At 37.2% G+C, this 25,516-nt stretch overlaps 3 protein-coding genes across 4 annotated transcripts; all 3 read left to right on the top strand.

Annotated features, from left to right (window-relative positions):
* Window positions 1-140: 140 nt before the first annotated feature.
* Window positions 141-6,910, top strand: LOC135638005 (FAM10 family protein At4g22670-like). Its single transcript, XM_065150926.1, has 11 exons — window positions 141-361; window positions 480-543; window positions 1,485-1,640; window positions 1,725-1,812; window positions 1,889-1,969; window positions 2,070-2,134; window positions 4,889-5,029; window positions 5,112-5,228; window positions 5,300-5,452; window positions 5,537-5,594; window positions 6,623-6,910. Exons 1-11 carry the CDS (start codon window positions 252-254, stop codon window positions 6,718-6,720), a joined length of 1,131 nt encoding a protein of 376 aa, XP_065006998.1. The 5' UTR covers window positions 141-251; the 3' UTR covers window positions 6,721-6,910.
* Window positions 6,911-8,303: 1,393 nt separating this feature from the next.
* LOC135638165 (arginase 1, mitochondrial) lies at window positions 8,304-17,061 on the top strand. 2 transcript variants are annotated; one of them, XM_065151144.1, is made up of 8 exons: window positions 8,304-8,453; window positions 8,532-8,644; window positions 8,743-8,884; window positions 10,068-10,227; window positions 12,091-12,224; window positions 13,880-14,089; window positions 15,969-16,079; window positions 16,534-17,061. In XM_065151144.1, exons 3-8 carry the CDS (start codon window positions 8,747-8,749, stop codon window positions 16,792-16,794), a joined length of 1,014 nt encoding a protein of 337 aa, XP_065007216.1. In that variant the 5' UTR covers window positions 8,304-8,453; window positions 8,532-8,644; window positions 8,743-8,746; the 3' UTR covers window positions 16,795-17,061. The 2 variants fall into 2 exon arrangements, with proteins under 2 accessions (XP_065007216.1, XP_065007217.1); XM_065151145.1 differs by lacking the exon at window positions 8,532-8,644 and having other exon boundaries at window positions 8,331-8,453.
* Window positions 17,062-18,316: 1,255 nt separating this feature from the next.
* LOC135637726 (long chain base biosynthesis protein 1a-like) lies at window positions 18,317-24,238 on the top strand. The gene is made up of 13 exons (XM_065150478.1): window positions 18,317-18,510; window positions 18,814-19,025; window positions 19,141-19,235; window positions 19,507-19,598; window positions 20,581-20,674; window positions 20,761-20,833; window positions 20,934-21,066; window positions 21,665-21,839; window positions 22,181-22,321; window positions 22,403-22,498; window positions 22,582-22,723; window positions 23,552-23,679; window positions 23,757-24,238. Exons 2-13 carry the CDS (start codon window positions 18,920-18,922, stop codon window positions 23,931-23,933), a joined length of 1,452 nt encoding a protein of 483 aa, XP_065006550.1. The 5' UTR covers window positions 18,317-18,510; window positions 18,814-18,919; the 3' UTR covers window positions 23,934-24,238.
* Window positions 24,239-25,516: the final 1,278 nt, after the last annotated feature.

Raw genomic sequence — 25,516 nt, 5'->3', positions numbered from 1 at the left:
TGCATTAATAAAAGAAAAAAAGACTTCGGATCCCCAGATAACTAGTAAGATCCGGAAACCTAGACAACTAATCGGATTCGGATGCAATTCGCAGACACTGACATCTCTTATGGCGAAAGCAGCCCGAAGGCCATCAGACTCCGAAGCAGCTAGAAACCTCTGGCACACGATAAAACCCTTGAAAGAAGTCTCGTCAAACACGACCTGCCAATTCTTCCTCGATTCGCACTATTCTCCGATCTCTTGTGGAAATGGACGCGGCCAAAGTGAAGGAGTTGAGGCTGTTCGTGGAGCGGTGCAAGGGGAACCCCGCCGTCCTCGCAGACCCTGCCATCTCCTTCTTCCGCGACTACCTCGAGAGGTAAAAATTTCGTCCTTCTTTAGCGTCGATTCTTGAGTCGGTTCTTCCGATTTGTGGGACCTGTGGTGGTTTTTGTCTGAATCGTCGGCGCTCATCTTATCTTATTGTCTGCATTTAGTTTGGACGCAAAGCTTCCGCCGGCGGCTTACAAGACCGGTGCGTCGCCTCGGGCACGGGATGCGGTATTGTGTTAAATCCTGTTCTCTGTCCGTTTATCTGCTCTTCATGTCGATGCGTGCCTGTTTGAGATTGTTCCGTTGTTTGATTTTTGTTGCAATGGGTATAGGCTTCTGATCTGGAGGCTACTCAGCGTCTTGACGCTGCTTTTTGTGCAAGTTTATTGGGTTTATGTTGCTTGGAATCATTGAGCATTCGCCGCTTCAATTTCTGACATGCTTATCGGGTCAAACATATTACACAATACCTTGGAGGTTCTATGATGCATCACATCGTTGTCATCGTACCTAATGCGTGGTTCTTCTTTTGTAAAAAACTAATATTCATTGATCAAGTGCCATTTACAAAATCACAAATGTTAGTGGTGTGATGCCACTTGTATGAATGCCCAGAGGTTCTTGTCATGTTAGCATTCCTAATGCATGTTATTATAGGTCCAGAGATTCACCGAAAGGAATAGTAGATCCCTGCGTGGCATACACACTATCAACTATAATACTGTATTTGTAATGATTTAGCTTGAATTCCACATGGACCAAGCCCGAACAAGGTACTTAGATGGATGATGTTTGGACATGGGTGGCGACTTAGGTGTGATGTGGGACTACATGGGTTGCATGTGTGCAAGATAAAAATGCTTAAATTTACTTTTATATGACTTTGGAGATCATTTAAACATTAAATGTTCATGTGTGCCTGCATGTATGTGTGTGTGTATAAGTGGCGCACACATGCATGCAGATGTGTTTTAGGATCTTTACTTGGTAAGTGGTATTGTTGTATAAATATCTTTCTTCTTTTTTGGTTACACTGGCTTATAGACCATTAAGGAACATGAAATGGTTTGACTTTGAGTAATTATTATTATGCTTTATTGTTCTCTTCTCCTTTTGGTGGGCATCAGAAATTCTGGAGCTCATGTTTTGATGGTAAGTATTAATTGCAGAAAAGCCCAATGGTGGAGGAAATAGATGAGGATGAGGATGAGGATCTTGATTGGGTTGATCATACTGTAGATCATGAATCTGATGATGAAATTATTGAATCTGACATTGAGCTGGAAGGAGATATCGTAGAAGCTGATAATGATCCTCCTCAAAAGGTAAGTCTAATTTAATATTTTATTTGTTGCATATTAGTAAGATCTTTTAGGTGGACGCATTTTAAATTCTTCTGGCTTTTATAGTTGGGAGATCCATCTGTTGACGTCACAGATGAAAATCGTGAAGCTTCTCAAGAGGCCAAGGGAAGAGCTATGGAGGCAATTTCAGACGGTATTGCGAGTTTTGAATAGTTTAATATATCAAAGGCAGGCTCTCATTAGCTACAACTTGTTTTTGTGTAATATAGGGAGATTTGAGGAGGCAATTGAGCATCTGACAGACGCAATATTATTGAACCCAAAATCTGCGATCATGTATGCTACTAGAGGTAAGTGTAAATCCAGGTTCTCACTTGTACATCACCTTTACTAGCAACGTATTTAAAAAAAAAAAAAAAATTTATCTGGTACATTGTTCAATCCCTGCAGCATCCGTGTATATCAGGATGAAGAAACCTAATGCTGCAATTCGTGATGCAACTGCTGCCTTAGAGGTAGTTTAGTATTCATATTTCTGACTACTTCAAATATTACCATTTCTCCAAATGCTTGATTAGTCTGTACAGTCCTAAAAAAAGTTTTCAAGTAATGAAGGGAGGCACCAAGATTATGAAGCTTGTTTATTTTCCAAACAGGTGTTTTTATACTTTAATGTATATCTTCCATAAGGGCATTATTCATGATTATCACATCTCAATCCCATAACACATGGGCCTTTATCTGAAAAAGGAACACTTGGATCAAGGACAATAGGCGGTTCTGGTTTGGAATCTGAACCATTGGAATCAGAATCAGAACCGCATGGAATTGGTTCTATTCCGGTTCCAAATTCGATTGAGCAATAACGGCCAATTCTGGAATCGAGGTTAGGACTATGTAATTAAAATTTTATCTTTTATTTATATACAACATATATACACATGATGAAAGGTACGATTAGCTTATTGGATCTGTAGTGAGGTTCTTTACTCGAAATTTTGTGCTTTATTTGGAATAAATTTCAATCGATGAGAAATGAACGCTTTGTCCATTTAAAAATATTTTACTTTGTCAATTGCTTGGTTGAATCAATATGTCGGAGAATCCATCGAGACATTGTCAATCTTTTCTAGCCAAAAATAGAGCTAAAATAGTTCACTAAGAATGTTCTCAGTATTCCAGAGTGAAGCATCTTCGTGAAGAATTTTTACAAGCTTAACGGATGTATGGATCACATTCTATCCAACATTCCATCATACATCCTCCTAGATGGAGATAGTAGGCTTAAATAAAGTCACAGGCATTTGCACCAAATTTTGTTCAAGTAAAATTAGTAGTTAGGTGAAATATAAAGACCATAAATTTATTTTGCACAACAAACATTGAGTTAAACTATACATGACAAAAAATAAGTTTTATCATGGCATGGATTTCTCTTTGTTGATATAGCATGTTGTGTCATGACCCAAGCCTAATAGGTTAACTGGCCTATCAACTTCATTTGACCCAAATCACTGGCCAAAATATTTAAGTTGAAGTTGATAGTAGTACGCTCATCAGACCCTTAGAATTATAAACTTGTAATCTCCCTCACTTAAGAGCTTGATGTCCTCGTCAAGGCCCAGCATAGCCCAGATCAAACCCTAGCATGGTGCATGTGAGTGGTGGCTCCACTATGTAATGAGTTATTTGACTCCATCCACAGATAGTCCTTTCTTACTCGAGTCCCCTCACCATGCTCAAATACTAGGTCGGATACCAAATGTCGTGACTCGGGCCTGATGGGCTAAATGGCCTATCAATTTCGTTTGACTCAAACCACTAGTCAAAATGCTTAAGCTAAAGTTGACTCAAACCCTTGGTGTTACATGTTGGCCATCAACTCACCATCTTCTCTAAATAGAAATGTGTTTTTGCACGATTCATAATAAGCTTCTATTATCTTCACTCTTTGTTTATTTGTGCCAAAATATATTATTTCATATATTTTGCTACTAATTACTCCTGTATAATAGTTTATTTTCTATTTTTTTATGCATTCGTGATGAAATCTTTGAGGCACAAAAAACATAGTAATCTTTTACATGAAATTGACACCTATTTTGTGATTTAATTAGGTTAAAGTAGAATTTGATGGTCTGGAATGTCAAAGATTCGGAACCAACCATGGTTCATGTAATAGCCTATCACAAGCTTAATATTGGGAGTTGATTAGGTTCAGCGGATGATCCTACAAAAGCTACGTAAGAGAATATGCCCGACAAAAGTCCATGCTTAAATTGTTAACATGGGAGAAAGGTGATGTAGGATTCAAAGAGTTCAGAGACCTCTAAGTCCACAAAACTTCAGTCTTTTATGGAGGGTTTTAATAATAGTTGGGATTAAGTGGGGAGTTAATCCACAAAAAAATTTTGCAAGATTGTTGGACTTTACTCGAATGTGAGGAGTCACTTAAACTATTTGGCATTGCGGTTAGCACCATATTGTCGATCACATGGGTCACTCATCCTATGTGTCTACCCATAGAAGATCTGAATTGATGTCAGCCTGGGATATGTGTTGGACTTTATTGTTTGTTTTAGGCAAATGTGCCAAATTTTCTCTTAACTGTTTTAGTTCTCTGCTCTTGATATCATCTACGTGCGTGCTTGCCTTTCATATGTTTCTGCTGGACGTCCCATGAGATGTTTCTTTCATGTTATTCATGATTGAGGAATGATGGATATCCATTATTTTCCTGTCTTATATTAGTCATGTGCTGTCTACCAAGATAATACAAAATAGGATCATAATTTTCCTTTCTGGAAGCTGTCACATATGGAAGGCCAGCAAATTTTAGGTTTGTTTGATGATTGCATTTTGAGGTTGAGCCTTGATACAATGGTAAGTTGCTCTTTGTGATCAGAGTTCGAGGCACAAAAATAATCTCTCTATATTTAGAGGGAAAGCAGTGTACAGTGACCCTCCAATACCTGTATTGGTGGGAGTCTTGTGCACTGTGTATGCTCTTTTTACTTGAGAATTGCATTTTGTCGGATGATTAGATGAATCATCAATTTTCTTTTGTGCTAGTTCCACAAAGTTATCTGTGCATATGATAAATGTATACATTTGATAGTTCACTAAATTTTATTTACTCATTGAATTTGCAAATCGATGACACATGAAAGTGTGGCTCTAGGCTTTAGTTTTCAATTTAAGCCAGATCCTCAAAAATCGTCCCAGCTATGTTTTTGTTTGATCCATCTAGGGTTTGGTATTTCTCTCAGATCAACCCTGATTCTGCAAAAGGGTACAAAAGTCGGGGCATTGCTTTAGCTATGCTTGGGAAATGGGAGGAAGCTGCTAAGGATTTGCATGTGGCATCCAAGTTGGATTATGATGAGGAGATAAGTTCTGTGCTAAAAAGGGTACAGTATTTCATGGGTATATGTACTGGTATGCTACTTACAAAACTGCAATAATATATAACAACTGCAGGGTGTTGTGTAGGTTGAGCCCAATGCACACAAGATTGAAGAACATCGGAGGAAGTATGACCGACTACGTAAAGAGCGAGAAGAAATGAAACTCGAACGTGAGAGGCAGCATCGACAAGCTGAGACTCAGGTATTTGGTTTGAACAAACAAATTTGGTAAGCGACAGTATGCTGTGGGCGTTGACTTTTGTGCTCTTTCAGGCTGCTTATGAGAAGGGTAAAAAAAAAGAGCAATCATCAAGTAGAACATCAGGAAGCATGCCTGGAGGTACGCCTGGAGGAATGCCTGGAGGTTTCCCTGGTGCTATGCCTGGATCTGTGCCTGGAAATATTGATATGAGCAAGATTCTGAATGTAAGAATGTGATCAATTTGTTTTATTTGCACTATCACATGATAATATACATTATTTTGTTGGTTGTTTTACTTTGTGAAACAGGATCCTGAGCTAATGGCAGCCTTTAGTGATCCAGAAATCATGGCTGCTCTTCAAGATGGTATGTTTATTCACCATGTTTCTGTGTTGGATCTTACTTATCATGTTGTTTCATCAGTGTTACTTGTTTCTTCTTGTGTTAGTTTCACATATGGATGACAAATTATATTGGTCTTTCGAGGTCCATGAGTACATGAGTATGTTCAGAATAGTAGATGAACTTGCATGTCCTTTTTTGTGGAAATGATCAAATTGGTGTCTGTAACTTGGTCTAGCACAACTAAGGCCATAATGAAGCACAAAAGTAGTCTCTTAATCTTGTAATCCTCTTTTGCAAGCTGCAACTATTTCCCATGGTATATTTTTGTTTGCAACATTACATATAGGTCATCTTCTTTTCCCTAAGGATTGCTAAATTTGTGTTATTAAAGCTGTGTCTGGTTTGTAATTTCTTTTCATGTTTTTGGCAGTATTGTTTATTTATTTATCTTTAATGGAAGGCCAAAAGCCTAATTATTAGAAGTTAGATGGATTGTTCCTGGTAGTACTGTAGGCATAGGGAACTCTATTGTTTCAACAAGGGTGGATCAGTGCATGTCAGCAGCAACATCTAGTGAAAGCCCATTAAGAAGAAAAATAGAAAAGAACACTTATGAGGTCACTTTTTAACTGGTACTAAACTATTGACAACATTATAGTCAAGACTTATGGGAACACTTGTGGAAATTTAGAGCAATCACTAAGATGAATGGAAATTTATAGCAATCACTATGATGATTTGCAGTTTAAGAACCTGTAGAACATTATGAATTTCTACCTTTATTTGAGATAGTACATGGATGCACTAACTGTTTTTTTTCTGCTGCATTGTATAATGGAATCACTATATATTGGTTGAAGATTAAAAAGTGTAAGAAGGTTATTATATGTCTGTGTTTGCTTTATGATATTGTATAAACAAACGGTGCAACTGTAGTCTTTTCTCCTCACAATATTTAGCTGTTCGATTGTGGTTTTTCTTGTCGATATCAATTATTATGATTCTCTTATTCTAACCAATTGGTGAATTGTCATGTTGCGGTTGTGCAGTCATGAAGAACCCTGCAAATTTTGCTAAACACCAAGCAAACCCCAAAGTTGCTCCTGTGATTGCGAAGATGATGGCAAAATTTGCTGGACCTAAATAAAGGCGTCCTCATCTAAGGATGATCAATAAAAGACGGTTGAGTGTTTTTCATTTTTGTGAGTTGTGGTTACTTTTGGTTTCTGCGAGTAATTCTAGTGTAATTGATTGGTTGCTATAGTTGCTCCTGGTAAGATTGTAGGGACTCAAATGTTTAATTTGGGAGATGAGCGCCTGATGTGGTCATGAATGTAGCTTCGTGGAAAGCTTGAAGTGCCCTTTGAGGTCCTTATAATCCTAAATGTCATGATCATGATTCGGGTTAATTATAAATTATTATTTTAGTTAAATCTTCTTAGAATTTTGATTTTAAAAATTAAAAAATTTATATTAAAATTTTAAAGTTATGAAGGTGAAATATTTAGTTTCATTTACTCAAGTATCATGAAAGTATAAAAATAATAAATAAAATGATAATTTTAAAAGTTTAATTGATAATTGCGGATGATATCGATGGTACTGTCGGAGGTTATGATTGGTTGTTGTGGATTAGGAGAGCAGAGGAGAACAGTAATAAGAAGTAAGGGTTGTTTTGCATTTGTGTCGGTGTCAATGTAGATATTAAGCGATTTTTTTATTGCTTGACAATTATATCAATGTCGGCATAATTATCGAGCGATTGTGTTAATTCAGATATATATCGACCTATGACAAAAGGATCACTCAATAATTGCGTCAACACTGGCATTCCTTGTATATGCATCGACATTAACGTAATTATCAAATGATGTCACTCTGGTCACTTAATATCTATGCCTATGCCAATGTCGATGCAGATATAGAGTAATGAAAGGGTTGCTCGATAACTGTGTCGTTACAAAAGCGAGCGATCATCACCTCTTGTCGTATTTTTTTTTATTCACAATAGTCACTTATGGCCCTAGTGACATTATAGTTCACCGTCATCGAACCATCAATTAAAATAGTTCATCGTCGATTAAAATATTAAAATTATTATTTTTATTTATTATTTTAATATCTCCGTCAATAAATTGATGATGTTAGGATAAATGAAATTATATATTTTATTTTTATAACTATAAATAAAATTAGATATTTTATTTTCAAAATTATAAATAGAAATAATTTTTTTATTTTATAATTATAGAAATTTTAATATAAATTTTGTAAGTCTAAAAATAAAAATATTGAGGAGATCTAACGACAAAGGTTAATATGCAATTAACCCTCACGATGATTCTAATGTCATCTACGATACTAATATCTGACATGCTTTCGTGCATGAGTTTTGTTCGTATTTGGTCAGTCATAAGACTATTTATCATTAAGTATGGGGAGGTTCAAAGTGTTTCGACTGAGAAGGCTGATCAACCGATGCACACGATTTGGGTTCTTATTAAACCCAATAAGCGAATCCTATGAGAATACCTAATGTTTCATTTGAATCTATTTTAAGTTGGCTTAAGGAGTATTAAATCCAATTTAAATAACAATATTTAGAAGAAAAAAAATAGTCTAAGTGTGAATATTATTTGGTAATAAATGGAATGGTTATCAATTTCATCATGTCGAAATTGAAATCTGGATCGGATCCCAATACGTACTTTGTGCCGAACACGATTTACACGGGCGGCGGGTATCGCAAACGAACCCGGCCCGTTTCTGTCCTCGCGGACAATTTCTCGGTACAGTTCGCCGCATCCTTATCCTACTCGGCCACATCGGGAAAGCAACCTGACAACATCCCCGTCTTGGGCCTCCTCGCCGCCGTCCCAGGTACCGTCCGATGCCGTCTCCCTCTCTGCTCACGCTTCCCGACGCGCTCCCAGTTGATTTCCATTGTTTTCTTTCTAGTTCTTGGTCCCGTACATCCAAAGTTTGTTCCAGCGTGTCGATCCAAGCGCTCCAGGGCAGATTCATTGGCTCGCCCCATCCCAACTGCCTCCCTCATCGTCACTACCAAGCCGGTAGATTGTGGTCTTGTGCTTTTGAGCTTTGGGGCGAGACCTTTTTCTTGTTTATCTGTGCATATTTTAAGCGCGCGTATGTTGTTCATGGCTTGCAGAAAGATGAGCCACGGAACGAGGTGGATGCACTACTTGAAGCAACTGAGCTCCGCGAATGTGCCCGCTGCCTTGATAGAAAAGGGCCAGAACCGCGTCATTGACGCTTCCCTCACTCTGATCCGCGAGAGGGCCAAACTCAAGGTGACCACGGCTGAAAAGATGTCGCCTGCGAGTGTTTTGCTTGCCAAACTCGTTATTTGTTCCTTTGGAATTTGCCATAAAGATTTTGAATCGGGTGGCCACTGATCCTTAAACTGGTAGGAGAGGGTCCAATATATATTTTATCTGGCATCCGCGCAAGTTGGATTAAGCTTTACATTTGAAACTGAACCAAAGTGTTGTGCATATATTAATTAGACAAAGAGAGGGTAGATAGATACACGATTTAAATATTTGATCTGCTTAGATAAAGAGAGGGTAAATACAAGATTTAAATATATGTTCTGTTTTGATACCATACTAGTGATTTTAATCAAGCTATCAGAAACCCCAAAAATTTAGTTAGGTGGATGCCCGATACATTTTATACTCTTAACAACTTGTTTTGTTCAGCATTAGACCTTTTCAACGCTGGTTACTGTTGGATTTGAATGTAATTGTTGGTATCATCAAATTTGTCATCTGTGTTAAGTTACAAGTGGAATATTAAAAGTAGAGATAATAATTCGAAAAGTCAGCAGTTTAACTGATCTTTTCTTCAAATGCTTTCAAACATATTATCGTTGTATAAATATATCTAGGCATCCTCATGAGGTATATGGGACACATAGGCAGATTACTTGTGGAGAGAGGCATATGGGTGTTGAGGTAAATGTTTGCTTTCAATCAGATGCACTCGAGTGCTTTTGCACTTAGCAAACAGTTTAATATATTTTACCGATTTGAAGCTTTAGGCAGCAATGCAAATGAGCATGTGAGTTAGTCGCCAAATGCAGGCAAGCTGAGATGAACTTCATGTTTGTTGACTAATATAGTAAAATGTGGATAAAAAACACTAGTGGTAGGTGCTATGACATATATGTGAAAGAGAATCATGGTATTTGTACTGAGATTCTATGTTGCTGATAACAACTGATGCACTTGTTTATGTTGCTTGTGTTTAGTGATCTTTCTGGTTGTAAGTTGCATGAATTTGATTCTTCTTCAACAAAGGAGCTGACAATCATCCATACACCTACTTTGTAAAGTTGGTTGCATTCTGCTGCTTATTAAAAAAATTAGCACTCAACTATTAGCATGTTTTATTAAATTAATTGCTTTTACATGCCACGTTCCTGTATTTTTTGGCCTCTCTGAACTGAATGAATCTTCCCTTCTTTTCCAGGGAGAATTATTAAGGTCCTTGGGTGGTGTCAAAGCTTCAACATCGCTCCTAGGGGTTCCATTAGGGCACAATTCTTCTTTCCTTCAAGGACCTGCTTTTGCTCCTCCTCGCATAAGGGAAGCTATCTGGTGCGGTAGCACCAATTCTACCACTGAAGAGGGTACTACAAAGTTCTTATTTCTTGCTGTGCATTAATTTGATAGGAGTGTTCTTGTTAGTGAAACACATCAAGTAGATTTAACTGAATACTTCATGCTTGTAACTTTTCGTTATATGTTTTTCATCATTACCTCTAAATATGACCTATTTTCTTGTTAGCATAGTATTTAAACTTATGTCAAGTAATTGATTACTTGTTTTTGTGGAAATGTAATCTTTCTCAATAGTTACATGTGACTTGCAAACAAATTCACTGCAAAATCACATAATATGTAGTTCTGATTTACCAATTCCACAATGTTTATACAATGTGATCTTGGTGACCCATACTATTTCTTGTTTAATCTTTCAGATAAGGCATCTACAAAAGATAGAGATAAGGTGTCGTGGAACTAGGAATAAACAGTGTTTCTAGAGAGGTTTTTCTTAGTCTTAAAAGGTCAAATAGTATACTAGAATCTCAAGGGCATGGATCAGAATGTTGATTTAGGTGACATGGGTTGAAGAAGTAACAGGGGATATTTTCTTGAAAATTTCCATATTACGCAACATGTATACTTTCAACTTTGAGTCTATAGTACTTGATGGCGAGTATAGTGGATAAGAAAATTGGAAGATGAAGAGATATGGGAAGAGATATATGAGGGGAGAGTAACAAGTTATTACACCATGAATAAAATCTTGAATGATAATAAATTAATTATGACAATCAGTGATGGATAACTTGAGGAAAATATGGAAATTCTCATAGAGTGATGTCTGAAATTGGTCACTAATGAACACTAGGACACCATCAGTGCTTTGGTTGGGTCTCCTCCAATGGTTGAGATAGCACATGCCAAATGAATAGTAAATAAATAAAAAGAGAAGAAGGTTCACGAGACATAGAAAGCTAAGGAAGTCAAAATGAAGTCTATAAAACAATCTGTTGGATTGTTTTTGGTACACGAATAAGAGTCATCTAAACAATTGTGCATAGTAATTGGTTATACAAGAAGATCATATACTTCTTTCACCAAAATGAATGTCATGACTCCATGGCGGATGGGTCAGGGTCCTCGATGTGATGATATTGTCAATACGGTACATCTGCAAGAAGCTCAACCCAGCTTCTTATAGAGCTTAAAAACATTTCTTTTAAGCTGTAAGTACCTCCAAAGAATCTTTTCTGAGTTGTTAACAACTCAAAAGAGCACTAAAGGGGGCCAAAGGTGCCCAACGTGAGGGACAAACTTGTTCCATACCCCCATCAGATCAGCACATACTGGTCCAGCCAGCACAGAATACCATGATTTCTTGATCTGAGATCTTATTGATGGTTGAGTGGATTGGACCGGGCAGGCTGGATACCGATTCCTCATTAGAGTGGTACATTTTGGTCTGGCTAATACAAAGTACCAAGGTTTCTTGATCTGAGGTCTTATTTATAGTTGGCTGGATGGAACTGGGCATACTGGTTCCCTGTCAGATTGGTGTGTACCAGTCTGACCAGTAGAGTACAATGGTTTCTTAATTTAAGATTTTGTTTATGGTTGGGTGGATTGGACAAAATTTTTGTTAGTTTTGATGAACAATACAAAATGAATTAGTGTCATTACTAAATTTTTCTGGTAACATATAATATATTTTATTGTTCACAATCAATTACTTTGCTTTTTTCTTTTCATTCATATCCAGGCTTAATTAAGATGCAAATATTAGGTCACAAGGATGTTATCAAATTTCCATATGTTCACCATGATTCTAGACAGATGACTCCTTTTTTGTATACTTAGGTGTCTATCACTAGTATCCTGTATTGTTTAATTTACTTTATCTGATCAAATGCCTTGACTTAATCAAATACTATTCGGTAATTACACAGGTAAAGAATTAAATGATCCTCGTGTGCTGACTGATGTTGGTGATGTTCCTATCCAAGAGATACGTGATTGTGGGGTTGATGATGACAGACTAATGAATATTATAAGTGATTCAGTTAAGCTAGTGATGGAAGAAGTAAGACAAAGAGTTTCTTTTTTCTACTATGAGATTCCTTTCTTAACTATTTGATTTCTGCTCTATGCTAATTTGAAATTTTTGGCTTAGATTATCATATCAGTGCATTATCTAACCTGGCTACTTCTAGATCTAGTAGATCAATCTTGCAAAGGACCAGCTTGTTATCCAACATGCAACCTATTCTCAGTTTCCATACATAATATAGTTATCCAACCGATTTCATATATAACCTCCTAATGGATGCAGCTCATTGTGGTTGCATGCTATGTGCTTTAAGAGAATTACAAAATATAGTTTGATATAGAAAGAGGTAAAATGGTCAAATAGGTCAAGCAACATGTTCAGCTGTGACAACATCATTAATTGAAATGCAGATTGAGTTGAATTTCATAGTTGATAAGAAAAGACTGTTTAGTACATAAGGCTCTTACCAATATGAGGTCTGGGGAGGGTTAGTGTCTAAAGCTTACATGGTGATTCACAGGTTCAAACTGGAGTCCTTAATGTGTGTAGTACACCCACCACTTTAGCGTGTTAGAATTTACCAGTAGTTATTAGCATTTATTTCACATCAATATGTTGATAGACTTCATGCTTGTCGAACCATGAACATGATATTAGGGATAAAAATGGATTGGATTTGTATCAGAGCACAAGTGATACAATCCAGCCCTGAAACTGTATCTCATGGTATACTGTTCTGAAAAGTATTTTCTGTTGATAAAAGTTCATGAGCAACCACAAACACGATGCACCATAAGCCAATGTCAACAACGGTCCATACTCCTACATTTATCTATATATCAACCGAAATGGTTGTCTATATCATTTCCCCTTGCAACTCACATGTTGACATTGACATGCTGACAAATGACAGGTATTTAGCCCTCTGCTAACTAGCATAGGGGTGTGCCGCAATCATGATACCCTTAGTCGTAATTTTTTATCATATCAATTTCTGTTCATATTCATAGCCCAAGACATAGGATTAGGCTAGCAACTCAAAAATTCTGAAAATTTTCAGCAAAAAGTTAGAATTGACTGATAGGATGACTAGGAAGAAAACTAATATGATCTCTTTATAGGTCACTAAGTGGGCCAACGAAAACTTGATGGATTCATAATACTAGATAACAAGACTATTATGCTAGAGGTGATGTGAGTCAATCTTTTCAAGAAAAATGTTATTATCAGGACCCATACTGGTTCTGTCCCAAACGGAATGGGTTTAAGCCATACCGATCCTAGTCCAGGTTGGTATGGATCCGAGTTGTACAGGTCACTGTACCACTCGATGCACCAACACTATACTGGTCTAATTGGTCACCAAAATCGATATCAAACCAAGATTAAAGTCCTTGTCCCAGGCGACAATTATTTGATTTTCAAGTAGTTATTTACACAATCATTAGTAAGATGAATTTACTGATATGTATAAGAAAATATCCAACAGTTACTGGTATGCAAAAAATACCTTTTATAGTTATTTAATATTTTATTTTTGTGTTTAATATCATTATAATTACATGTCCTTCATTAAATGCATGCCCATTGGTATGCTTCTGTAATTCTTCTTTTGTTACCCTTTTAGCTTTTAGTTATGTGGTGTTGTGTTCTCTGTTCTTGCTGACCTGACTAGATTTTATTTGCAGGATCCACTCCGTCCCCTGGTTTTGGGTGGTGACCATTCCATATCATTTCCAGTTGTTAGAGCTGTATCAGAAAAGCTGGGTGGGCCTCTAGATATTCTTCATTTAGATGCCCATCCAGATATATATGATGCTTTTGAGGGAAATAAATATTCACATGCTTCTTCTTTTGCACGAATAATGGAGGGAGGTTATGCTAGGCGCCTGCTACAGGTAATATGTACCTTCAATTGGTTAATTGTGAGTATGAATGTTATGCTAGACACGTGCTGGAGGTACTATATACCTTTAATTGGTTAAGTATGAGTATGTCAATACGTCACAGTATTAAACATTGACTATAGGACACTGTTCCCGATTTTTGGGTTATCAGCACAAAATTAAACCATAGAACACACTTTTTATTATCAGATATTACTGATTAGATGTAAACTCTCTCCATGTTTTTTGATGTGTTTTTTGTTGATTCTTGTATTTTTCTTTTGTAGCATCAGTTCATGATGACATGATATGAAAATAATTTTTTAGTCTGCAAAAGCTTACTGACATATGGTTTGTTGTTTATATGCTTGCAACTTATGTTAATCATGATCAAGGAAATTGATTTTCTGATGATAAAGTTTCTCCATTTAACGCACACAGAAAGAATAATAGGAACTCTATGATCTGTAATATTGAAAATGTACACTAGGACAACTAAATATCAATTAACTTAAGACATTTCTCTGTTGGATCTCTGTGTGTGCAAACAAATAGGTTCCATGTGGGAAAACACTGACCGTTAATGTAAAAGTCAAGCATGGACACCTGTGCTGGTGGGATTTAAGCCCTTTAGATGAGGGTGTTGAATGTCTATGTGCGTGCAGATATGCTTCTCTTTCTGTTTGCTTGCATCCCTTTCTGAAATCTTCCTTGTGCTTATCTTAATTTAGGAGTTATATCTGTGAACCCCCCTTTAAGGAATCTCCATAGACTTACCAATCATCTGTAGGGAAATGCTCTAACCTAGTTACTGCATGCATTTATCTTGCAAGAACCTTGGTTGACATATATGAAGGCATGCAGCTGCATACTTCACAGACAGTAATAATCTCTTTTCATTGTGTATAAAATAACTTAAGATTAAGAAATAATTCAGTGTTTTTCTATTTAGTATCAAAGTACCTCTAGAAGACTAAATTTGCTCATCTGAATAACTTCATTGCATAATTGAGAGAGAAAATAATCTTAATTCTAACCAACCTAGAATATGTTGTTGTCCTGCTCAGCAGTTCACCAGTCTTTAGCCTTGGTTGAACCCCTTTATAGATCACATAGGGGTCTGCAGCTATACAGGGCTGATCTTAACATGGTTGATTCCCAGTTCAGCTTGGAGTGGGGTTGCTACTGACAAACTGGTTGGGGCCACTGATTAGGTATTGGTCAACCTCAGTCCTATTATGATTTGGATTTATTTGTACCGAGTCTGGGTCTGCTTCCCCTCTTTCCTGTCTTGACTAAGAGATTGTTTCCTCTGTTGATATGGGGTTTCAATCTTCTCAATTAGGAAAAAATTTCTTGCCGTTATTTTTATATAGTCTTTATTTTTATATTATTGTCACTATTTTTACAGCACATTTGAGAGATTTTTCATTGCTCCTTGTATAAAAATGTCCACATTTTTTCCTTATCAAACTTGTCATTTTGCTGAGATAAGTCATATTAATAATTCGCATTTCTTATTCACCCGCTATATAGTACTTTAATGCATGGTTTGTAGTACCGGTCCGTACCGCCCGGTACGGGCGGTACGTACCGGTCCGATAGACTTTCGGTACGCGGACCATATGTTACCGTTCCGACACTGTAGCAGAACTGTAGAACTGCTACAGTGCTCGGCACGCCTGAATATACCGCTCGGTACACCTGGGTGTACCGAGCGGTATACCGTACCGTACCGGTACCGAGCCCAGATCGAAACTCCGATACGGTACGGTATTGCGAACCTTGCTTTAATGTATGATATTTATGTTCTTATTTCTAGAATGTCTCACTGTATGTGAGATATGCTTGTAAATTGCAAACAACACTAAACAGAGCATCTGATTTTCAGGTAGGAATTAGATCAATCACTCGTGAAGGGCGTGAACAAGGGAAAAGATTTGGGGTTGAGCAGTACGAGATGTGCACCTTTTCAAGAGATCGACAAATTTTGGAAAATTTGGTACTGAATCTTGTTTTCTCAAACAGTTAATTGCTTGTAAATGCATCTTGGTTTGATGGTTCAACTAGAAGCTCTAATCCATGCTTTACTAACCAATTGTTCACTCTTGTAAACTTCAATGCTAATCAAATTACTCTAAACTTAAGTTGCAAGGCCCATAAATTAGAAGCATGCTTCAAGCCAAACTGGCTGCATCTTTATGCTTGTGTGCGTTAGCATGACCATATCTGCAAGATTAGATAATTTGTAATTATGGCATCTAGAAGGAATAAAATCTTCTCGGGAGGATATTACAGCAAGAAGTTGAATGCACTTAGCTGAGTTGGAGTCTTGACTTTTCAAGCATGTCTGAATCATGAACAATGACATAACACTGTGTGATCTCATGACATGGATTACACTGGTCACCATTCTGGTTTTACTAAATGATCTTTCTGCCAAATCGTTCAAACAGAAACTAGGGGAAGGCGTCAAGGGTGTGTACATCTCGGTGGATGTGGATTGCCTCGACCCTGCATTTGCCCCCGGAGTGTCACACATAGAGCCAGGAGGTCTATCGTTTCGTGATGTACTCAACATTCTCCACAATCTTCAAGCTGATGTTGTGGCTGCAGATGTAGTGGAGTTCAACCCACAGCGTGACACCGTCGATGGAATGACGGCAATGGTGGCTGCAAAGCTGGTAAGAGAGCTTACTGCAAAGATTTCCAAGTAGCATAGACAGTGCCTCCTCATTTCCCACCATTAAATAATATTTCCAGCGATCATGGTCATGAATCTGTGCTTGCCCAAAGCTGAGCAGGTAATTCTTGGATATTGAAGTAGTTTATATTAACAGCAGCATATTGTGCTGTGCAGACTTCTATTTGTCATTAGTCTTTATATTTCAAGACCTTAATCTTTTTCTTGTTTTAACCTGCACTATTCCTTGTTAGCAAATTTCACAAAGGTCAATAAAATGAAGAATTATTTGGAAAAGACAGATCGAAGATTGTAGTTAAGAAGCCTTATGTCTGTCTGTAGCAAGTAGTCCACTTGCCTGCGTTTGGTTGTCGACAAATAGGCATCTTTGTGGGGTTGTCCATTGGGACATTTCGGTGGTTAGTGCACAATTATCTAAGTGATAGATTTAAATATTTGAATCCGTGTAAGTGTGTTTTCAGCAATTTAATTTAATTATCATAACATTACTCTAGCTAGAATTGACTAACATCTATCTGCTGAAATCAACCTGGTTAGTGAGAGCTTAATGATTTACAAAGATAATTGCAGAGATGAATCTTTTCAATAAAAGGTATTTTTTGGTTAATTATATATTATCTTCTATATTTAGATCTTATTAACATTATAGTTTTTGTACTTAAAAAAATTTACATTGAAATTTTTATTGAAAGTGAAACAAATAATTTTAGTTGTCTTAACGTTGTATTGACGAAAAATATTATATGGTACGAAAATGATAGAATAAAGAAAATAATATTATTTATTTTATTTAAAATTATAAAAAAAAATTAATATAATTTTTTTTATGTATAAAAACATATTCGGTCTAACTAACTAACTATATAGTTAGAGTAACACGTAATTAGCCCTTCTTTCCACTAAGAGATCTATCTCGCAGAGTGGTGGTCAAGTCAACGAAGCTGAGATCATGCCACGCCGTGCCCGTGATTCAAATGCTTCGATGGTGTTGCCATCTCGTTAATGATGGGAAGCAGTGGTTGGCTATTGAAGCCACACATAATAAACACGAGAGCGACTTCAGGGACGGTTGAGGCACGCCATAATAACGTTGGGCGGAAAGTTTAGACTCTTTGAACTTTGACTTGACAGCCGCTGCCGTGAGAGATCATTCACAGTCAACCCCGTGGATCGGTCAAAGTCCTTCTATTCCCTCAAAAGTATAGTATATATAAATATACACCATTATTGTTCCTTTAAATTTCAATTTAACAATATATCTACAGAGCTTACTGACAGTTATTTGACTATTCAATTTTCAAAATTAACGAGTATTTTTGTTTTTTTACTTTATTGTCTGTGGATTTGTAATCGACCCCATAATCGCACGGCACTTTGGCATACCAGTCTGTGTTCCCGCTCACGTGTCCACCATAGTGGGACCCGCACGTTCCGGTCGAAACAGGTATCAGGAGTTCGGTCACGCAAACCGACGAGCGGCCGTTTCGCCGTCCAATAATATACCGGAGAAAATAGAAATCCCATCATTGTTGACCTCTTCGGTCCGTCGTCAAGCTCCCCAAGGAGGACCCTTTCCCCCAGTCCTCCAATCCAATTCAATTCAATTCCGTAAACACCTTCGCTTGTCTCGATCTCTCCCTCTATTATTATATATACATCAGGCAGTTCGCACAGCTTCAGTCTCAGACAACCATCGCTTCGATCTTTAGCTAGGGTTGGGGCTCCGCAGGTGCGTCAGAATCACCTCGTCTTTACCATTACTTTTGGATCGCTGGGCTGCTATTTGGATTCTGTTGTCTTTCTTAATCTGTCGACTGACTAGAATTACATGTAAAAGCCCTCTTTTTGCAATGAAGAGAAATTAGATCGAGTTAATTATGATTCCAAAGAGAAAATATGTTTCGTCTTTTGCTTTGTTTGAGGTGGAATTTTGTTTGAAGTGTCGATCTGCTGAGGAATTGATTTGGGAGCCACTTTTGTAGGAAATCGCCCTTCATTTCAGATAGTTTTTTTCTCTCTCTCTTTCCTCCAGATTTACAGAGTGCCATACGAAGGAATCGGTTGAAGTTTTGTTTGGTGGTCTGCAACTGTGAGTTTATTGGCGTATTCTGCCCTCTGTCGAGTTCACTGCGGAAGTCATGGCTTCGGCTGTTATGAATATGACCACAGCAGCGTTGGATTGGGTGTCGGTGGCTTTTGATGCCCCGCTTGCCCGAGCAGTAGTCTTTGGGGTGCATATAGATGGTGGGTTGTCTTCTTCCTGCGCTATGAGAATTGAAATTTCTCCTTTCCTGATACAATTAAGCGTTTGTTTAGTGGCTAAAATTTGACTTTTCTTTGGTTTTGCTTGTGATTGAAGGGCACCTGGTTGTTGAAGTGCTACTTGTTGCGGTCATACTGTTCCAGCTCACCAGAAAAAGCTATAAGCCTCCCAAGAAGCCACTTACAGAGAAGGTTTGTCTACTATTTTTGAGTTTCTGCTTTTCTAGATCGATGGTCTTTTGATTCACCAGTTTCTTATAATGAACTATCTATATATGAGATATCTGCACACTTATTCTAGAATACTTATATACATAAGAATAATCTTGTCTTGAACATTCTTCCTTTTTCTTTCCTTTCTTGTTTGCCTATGTTGAACATTTATGTTGTTCATGAAGTGAGCTTGTTTTGAAATGATAAATTTAAGAGAAGACATTTGAGAATCTTATGTCTCATGACACAGGAAATAGATGATCTTTGTGAAGAATGGGTCCCAGAACCCCTTCATCCATCTATTTCAGAGGATATGAAGGTTGAACCGCCAACACTGGAAAGGTAAAATGACTTCTGAGTTTCTTTGTAATGTTCATGAATTTTAAAGAAATCTTTTCTTAGTATATGCTTGGCAGATTGATCTTTGCTAATTAGGATGTATGTGAAGTTTCTAGTATTAAGCTCTAGATAATCGTGTGCTACAGTGTGTTTCTTGCATATTAACACATGACCTGTAGCTTCAAGTATTTTACTTAATCTATTTTGGTGGAGAATATCATTCAAACTTTTTACTTTTTGGGTTCTTATGTGACTTGAATTCAGCTTTTTTTTTCCCTCCTTTTAATTGGGATTGGAGTTCATATTTGTGGCAGATTATTTTTTTGGAAGAAACTAGGTGCTTCTTTTCAAAAAGATTCTAGTAGTTATACATATTATTCAATTATGAAAGGGATTGAAAAGGGAAACACAAGTTATGGGTATTATAAACAGGACCAAGAGAGTGATTGGTACCAACATTTAAACCAATACTGGTCCATTTGTTACGAGCCTAATATGATGTCCTTTGAATGCTGTAGATTTGACGAGCCTAACTGATTTGTTTCATCCGTGAGTCTCAACAATTCTGATTCGGGTGATTTAAATTTAAAATATTTTGAGGCAAACACTAGAAAGTAAAGGTCGAAAGGGTAGATCAGTGGACATTATTCATAGTGTCCGAGATGGTTCAAATGGAAAGGCATATCAGGAGTTTTGTGTGTCTTCTCCTTGGATTTCAAATGAAGAGGAATTCAAATTATCTATTTTCTAATTCCTGGTTATGGTTTCTAGGTTCTCCTTGTTGATCTTAAGTTATCTGAAAGGCATATCAGGAGTTTTGTATGTCTTCCCCTTGGATTTCAAATGAAGAGGAATTCAAATTATCTATTTTCTAATTCCTGGTTACGGTTTCTAGGTTCTCCTTGTTGATCTTAAGATATCTGAAAGTTGAAATTCATATGTACATGGAATTTTGTTCCTTCTAACAAGGTACTGTTTGATACAGTGCTGCTGGGCCCCATACGATAATTGATGGAAAGGAGGTTGTGAACTTTGCATCAGCAAATTATCTTGGATTAATAGGCAATGAGAAGATTATTGTAAGAATTAAATTTTAATTTTTTCCTCTGCATCAATCTGTGTTAATATTTCTCAATGAAGTTTTCATAACAAGTATCTGTTTCAGGATTCATGTGTCAGTTCCTTAGAGAAATATGGTGTTGGCTCTTGTGGTCCTCGTGGCTTCTATGGAACAATTGGTATGTCTCATTCTTTTATCAAGAATTTTAATGTGTTTTCTTGTTAACTTCTGAAACATCACTAAAATCCTTGTTCTATAAATTATTACCATTATTGCAGATGTCCACCTTGATTGTGAGGAGAGAATTGCAAAGTTCATGGGTACCCCAGATTCGATCCTCTACTCTTATGGAATCTCAACCATTTTCAGTGTCATTCCAGCATTTTGCAAGAAAGGAGATATCATCGTTGCGTAAGTCAATTTTCCCTTGTAAAATCTTTATATAAGTGTTAATCTTAATGTTAATCACATTGTTTTAAGATGTGCCATGTTCTATCATTTGAAAGTGTGAACTTCTCTTCCATTTTCTTCTTTCCCAGTTGGAACAAATGTGGTTCCATTGTGTTCTCTACATTCTAGAACTTCCAAAATTTTGTAATTTGCATAGACATTTTCTCTTTGTGCTTACTTCAGACATGAACTGGAAATGATTGTCACAATTCTGTATCAGTGTACATCATGTAGCATTTGAGGGTAGGTCTATCCTCACCTTAAGGCTGATCCATGACGAGGAGGACAATCATATGGGTTGTTCACATCTAAACCCTCTGTGGATCCCATAGTGGTCGTTCATAGAGAAAGAAACATGATGGTTCTAATGAATCAAGAATTTTCATTTATAATGATGATCACATGTTTTGATGTCTTATACGCTTTGGTTCCTTGTTTGTATTGTTCCACTTGAGTGATTTATTTGTATTGTTTTCAGCATGATGTACTGCTTGGACATAAGACAAATTCAATTGTTCTTGGCAGAATAATTTACTAATGCATTATCTTGTTTTTACAGAGATGAGGGTGTTCACTGGGGAGTGCAAAATGGGCTTCATCTCTCAAGAAGTACCGTTGTTTATTTCAAACACAATGACATGAAATCACTAGAGAACACTTTGGAGAAATTGACTCGGGGAAATAAGCAAGCTGAGAAGATACGGCGTTATATTGTTGTCGAGGCTGTATACCAGGTATGCATGAGAAAATGAGCCAATTGTAATCTTTTTACAGTATCTTACTGTATCTGATATACATACTTGCCTGTTCCATTCAAGCATTTGGGTTTTACCTTCTTACTGCAAATTCTGTTGTCAGTCTATAAAACAGTTCATTTCAACCTGTAAATTTTTGTGGTCTTATAATAATCTCAAACTCCTCCTGAAGTAGACTTTTTAGGAGGGTATGTCTACAATTTTTTCAGCTTCAGCTTACTAAATTTTAAATGGGTTTCAGCTATAATTTTTAAAGCATCTGAAGCAATACTATTTCAGTTCTTACATCTAAGAGTCTATTGTGGTTTTGATGCGTTCAGAATTCTGGTCAAATAGCCCCATTGGATGAGATTGTCCAGCTAAAGGAGAAATACCATTTTCGGGTGATATTGGATGAAAGTCATTCATTTGGTGTACTTGGAAACTCTGGACGAGGTCTTGCTGAATACTATGGAGTTCCTGTAAGTCAGCTTTTAGTATTTGTTTCATCCACAGACTACATGTCTGTCTACCATGCCCTCTAAATTTGATTTATAATGCAGGTTGAGAAAATTGATATAATAACTGCTGGTATGGGTAATGCATTGGCAACTGATGGGGGTTTCTGCACTGGAAGTGTCAGAGTTGTTGATCACCAAGTAGGGAAACATTGATTTTTATCTGAATTGCACAATCCTGTAGGCTCAACACTTGACTGACTAGTGGAATTTTGATTTTGCAGCGTCTGAGCAGCTCTGGATATGTGTTCTCTGCATCTTTGCCTCCTTTTCTTGCAAGTGCTGCTGTTTCTGCAGTAAATTACTTGGAGGGTAATCCCTCTGTTCTTACATCACTGAGGAGTAACATTGCTCTATTATGGAAAGGTGAGTTCTGTGATAAATTGCACAATGCTTTTGCTGGTTGTGTGCAAATCTTTTTATGTCATATTATGTATTGCTATAACTAAAGACGACTAGATGTGTCACGTTCTTATCTTTAGCTCTCTCTCTCTCTCTCTCTCTCTCTCTCTCTCTCTTTTCCTCCCTACTGCCATACCTTGCTTCTTCTCCTTCCTCCTCTCTCCTCTCAGTCAACTGGATTTCCCATGGAATAAGTACCCAGTAGAAACCTGTAACCAAGAACTTCTGGTGTGATGGTATGCTTCATGCATTATGCCTATTTATGGTTCAGGTTTATGTATTTTGATCTTAATGGGCCCTGCCATAAGGTTGCTTCCATCTGCATAGGTTTTCATTTCTTTTGAAGTTCTCTCCAAATGGAGCATCCTTGTGCTAGCCTCCAAACAGTGTGATCATTTTGGGATGACCAACCATGCGACCATTCATTACCTGGATTAAATCTCACCTTTTGCGGCTCTTTCCAGTCATGATCACCAACAGACAAGATATGGGATCTAGACATGTACCCATTCGGAATCTGAAATGTTGGCCTTGTCATCTAGTAATTGCAAATTGTAATTTGATTTGCTACTGGGCATCAGAAACTGTAGGATCTCATGGCAATCAATTATTGGTGAAGTTTTTTTAATGTTGACTTTATTTTACATATTTGGATGCTGCATGAAGCACCAAGTGTTAACAGATACCTTGTCTAATAATCTCATGACATGATTTTGTATGGTGTGTTTGTTGATACTTGTTATCTTGGTAGTTGTCTGGGTCTGATAAATTTATTGCTCTATTGGAGTGCAGGATTGTCAGATGTACCAGGATTGACAATTGGGAGCCATCCATTATCGCCCATTGTCTTCCTTAAACTGAAGAAGTCAACAGGTTCCTCCAAGGGTGACTTGGAACTTCTCAACAATATTGCTGATAGGGTGAGTTAAGTTTTAAGTAGATATGCAATAACTGTGTGCATCACAAAACAGTCTCTGACAATTCTTGGCCATAGCAGATGCTGAAGGAGGATTCTGTTTTTATCGTGAGCACAAAAAGGTCTGTTCTGGATAAGTGCCACCTTCCAGTTGGTATTCGCTTGTTTGTTTCAGCAGGTCACTCAGAATCTGACATTCAGAAAGTATCAGACTCATTGAGGAGAGTTGCAGCAACGACTCTGGCCGAGCATCTTTGAGTTTACCTCACTGCAAAACCCCAAGTAACTGTTTGATTTGTCCATTTTACATTCCTGTATCCTATTTTAGTCATTTCATGGAAAAAGGTCAAAGAAAAGAGAAAAGAAGAGCGGAAAATCGCAGGGTTTCAAGATGACTGTCGATTAATAGTTTATTGTTCTTCAACCAAATTTTAGACTTGATTGATTGTCCTTCTGTGTAGATCAAGAAAGGTACAAATCTGTTGATTTTTGTTGTCTTATTGAAGTAATTTCCTTGTAATTCGATGGATGGGAATAGAATAAATGCCAATTCTTCTCGATTATGAGCTTGTTTGAACAATTGAACCCAAGTGCACTTGTTTTATATCTGCATTTCTTATTGGATTCACATCACATGCATTGTCTTGCTGTTCCATTTATCGAATAGCACAACTAAGCTTGCTATTATTATCATCTACTTCAACATATACTTATAATTCAGTCTATGAAATAGTGGAACAATGTGATTTCAGTTTGACAATTTGGATGTTTGCACCAAACTACCATGGCATTTCTGCCAAACAAAGATTTAGAAAGCCCACTCAATAAGGTGAACAGATTGCGAAACCAATCATCTCTTCATCTTTCTAAATGTTAGCAATCATTGGTTAGAGAAAGTTGTTCTTGACATGAAATGAGTGCTTGCTAACTGGAAACACAGGCAATCAATGTCCACATGAACACTGAACATTGCTACCATCCTGGTCTTGTAGGTTTATTTGCCTTTTCAAGAACCTATGGGGGCCTCATTTGGTGGATTTTGAGCACCCAAAGAATGGCAACCTATACCAGATGGCATAAAATATTTAGTCTATTTTTCATACCAGAAACATATGATTACTGCCATAACAAAAGGATCTCCTGATTGAAAAGCTGCTTTTCCCCACATATTTTAGTTATCATTTTTTCCATTGACATACTACCCAAGTTGCAAAACTCATAATTGTTTAGGAAATTAGATCATTTCCTATGCATCCATCTACTGAAAACAGAAATTTCCTTAGCTGCTTTGCTTCAGATATCTTGTAGTTGGTGATCTAGATGGTAGAAATGTCACCATGAAGCATGTTTGCATCAGGATCTGTTGGAATCAATCACATAAAGGAGGTGTGTTTTCTGGTGGCCTGGTTGGAGTATCCCTAGTGAACAATAACTGGGCAATATCAAGGAAATGAAGGATGGTTGCATCAGTGATCAATAACTGGATTTAGAGGTGATCAGAATTATTCTTATTGCCCTCAAAATATCCATAGAGCTGACTGACATTTATCTGTGCTTCATGATTGCATAATATTATATTAAGATTTGGCCACACTGCAAGTAACCCAAGGAAGCATGACATGTACCTCCAATTGCTCACCCAACAGCACTAAACTCTGTGGCAAAAGGAAATGACTTTTGGGGACCCCATTCACCTCTAAAGCAGGTGTACTAATGATTCCCAAAACACTACAAAAAAGTTCTTTTTCTGTTCTCTAAAATCCCCCTACCTTTCTTTGTCCTCTTCTTGTCATCAAATTTGATGAAACATAAAGTAGACATAAAAGCTAAATGTTCACCAT

This window comes from Musa acuminata, chromosome BXJ3-5 (assembly GCF_036884655.1).
Source record: "Musa acuminata AAA Group cultivar baxijiao chromosome BXJ3-5, Cavendish_Baxijiao_AAA, whole genome shotgun sequence".
In the NCBI taxonomy this organism is placed as follows: Eukaryota; Viridiplantae; Streptophyta; class Magnoliopsida; order Zingiberales; family Musaceae; genus Musa; species Musa acuminata.
Note: the sequence above shows the minus strand (reverse complement) of the source record. Positions and strands in the feature narration are given on the sequence as shown.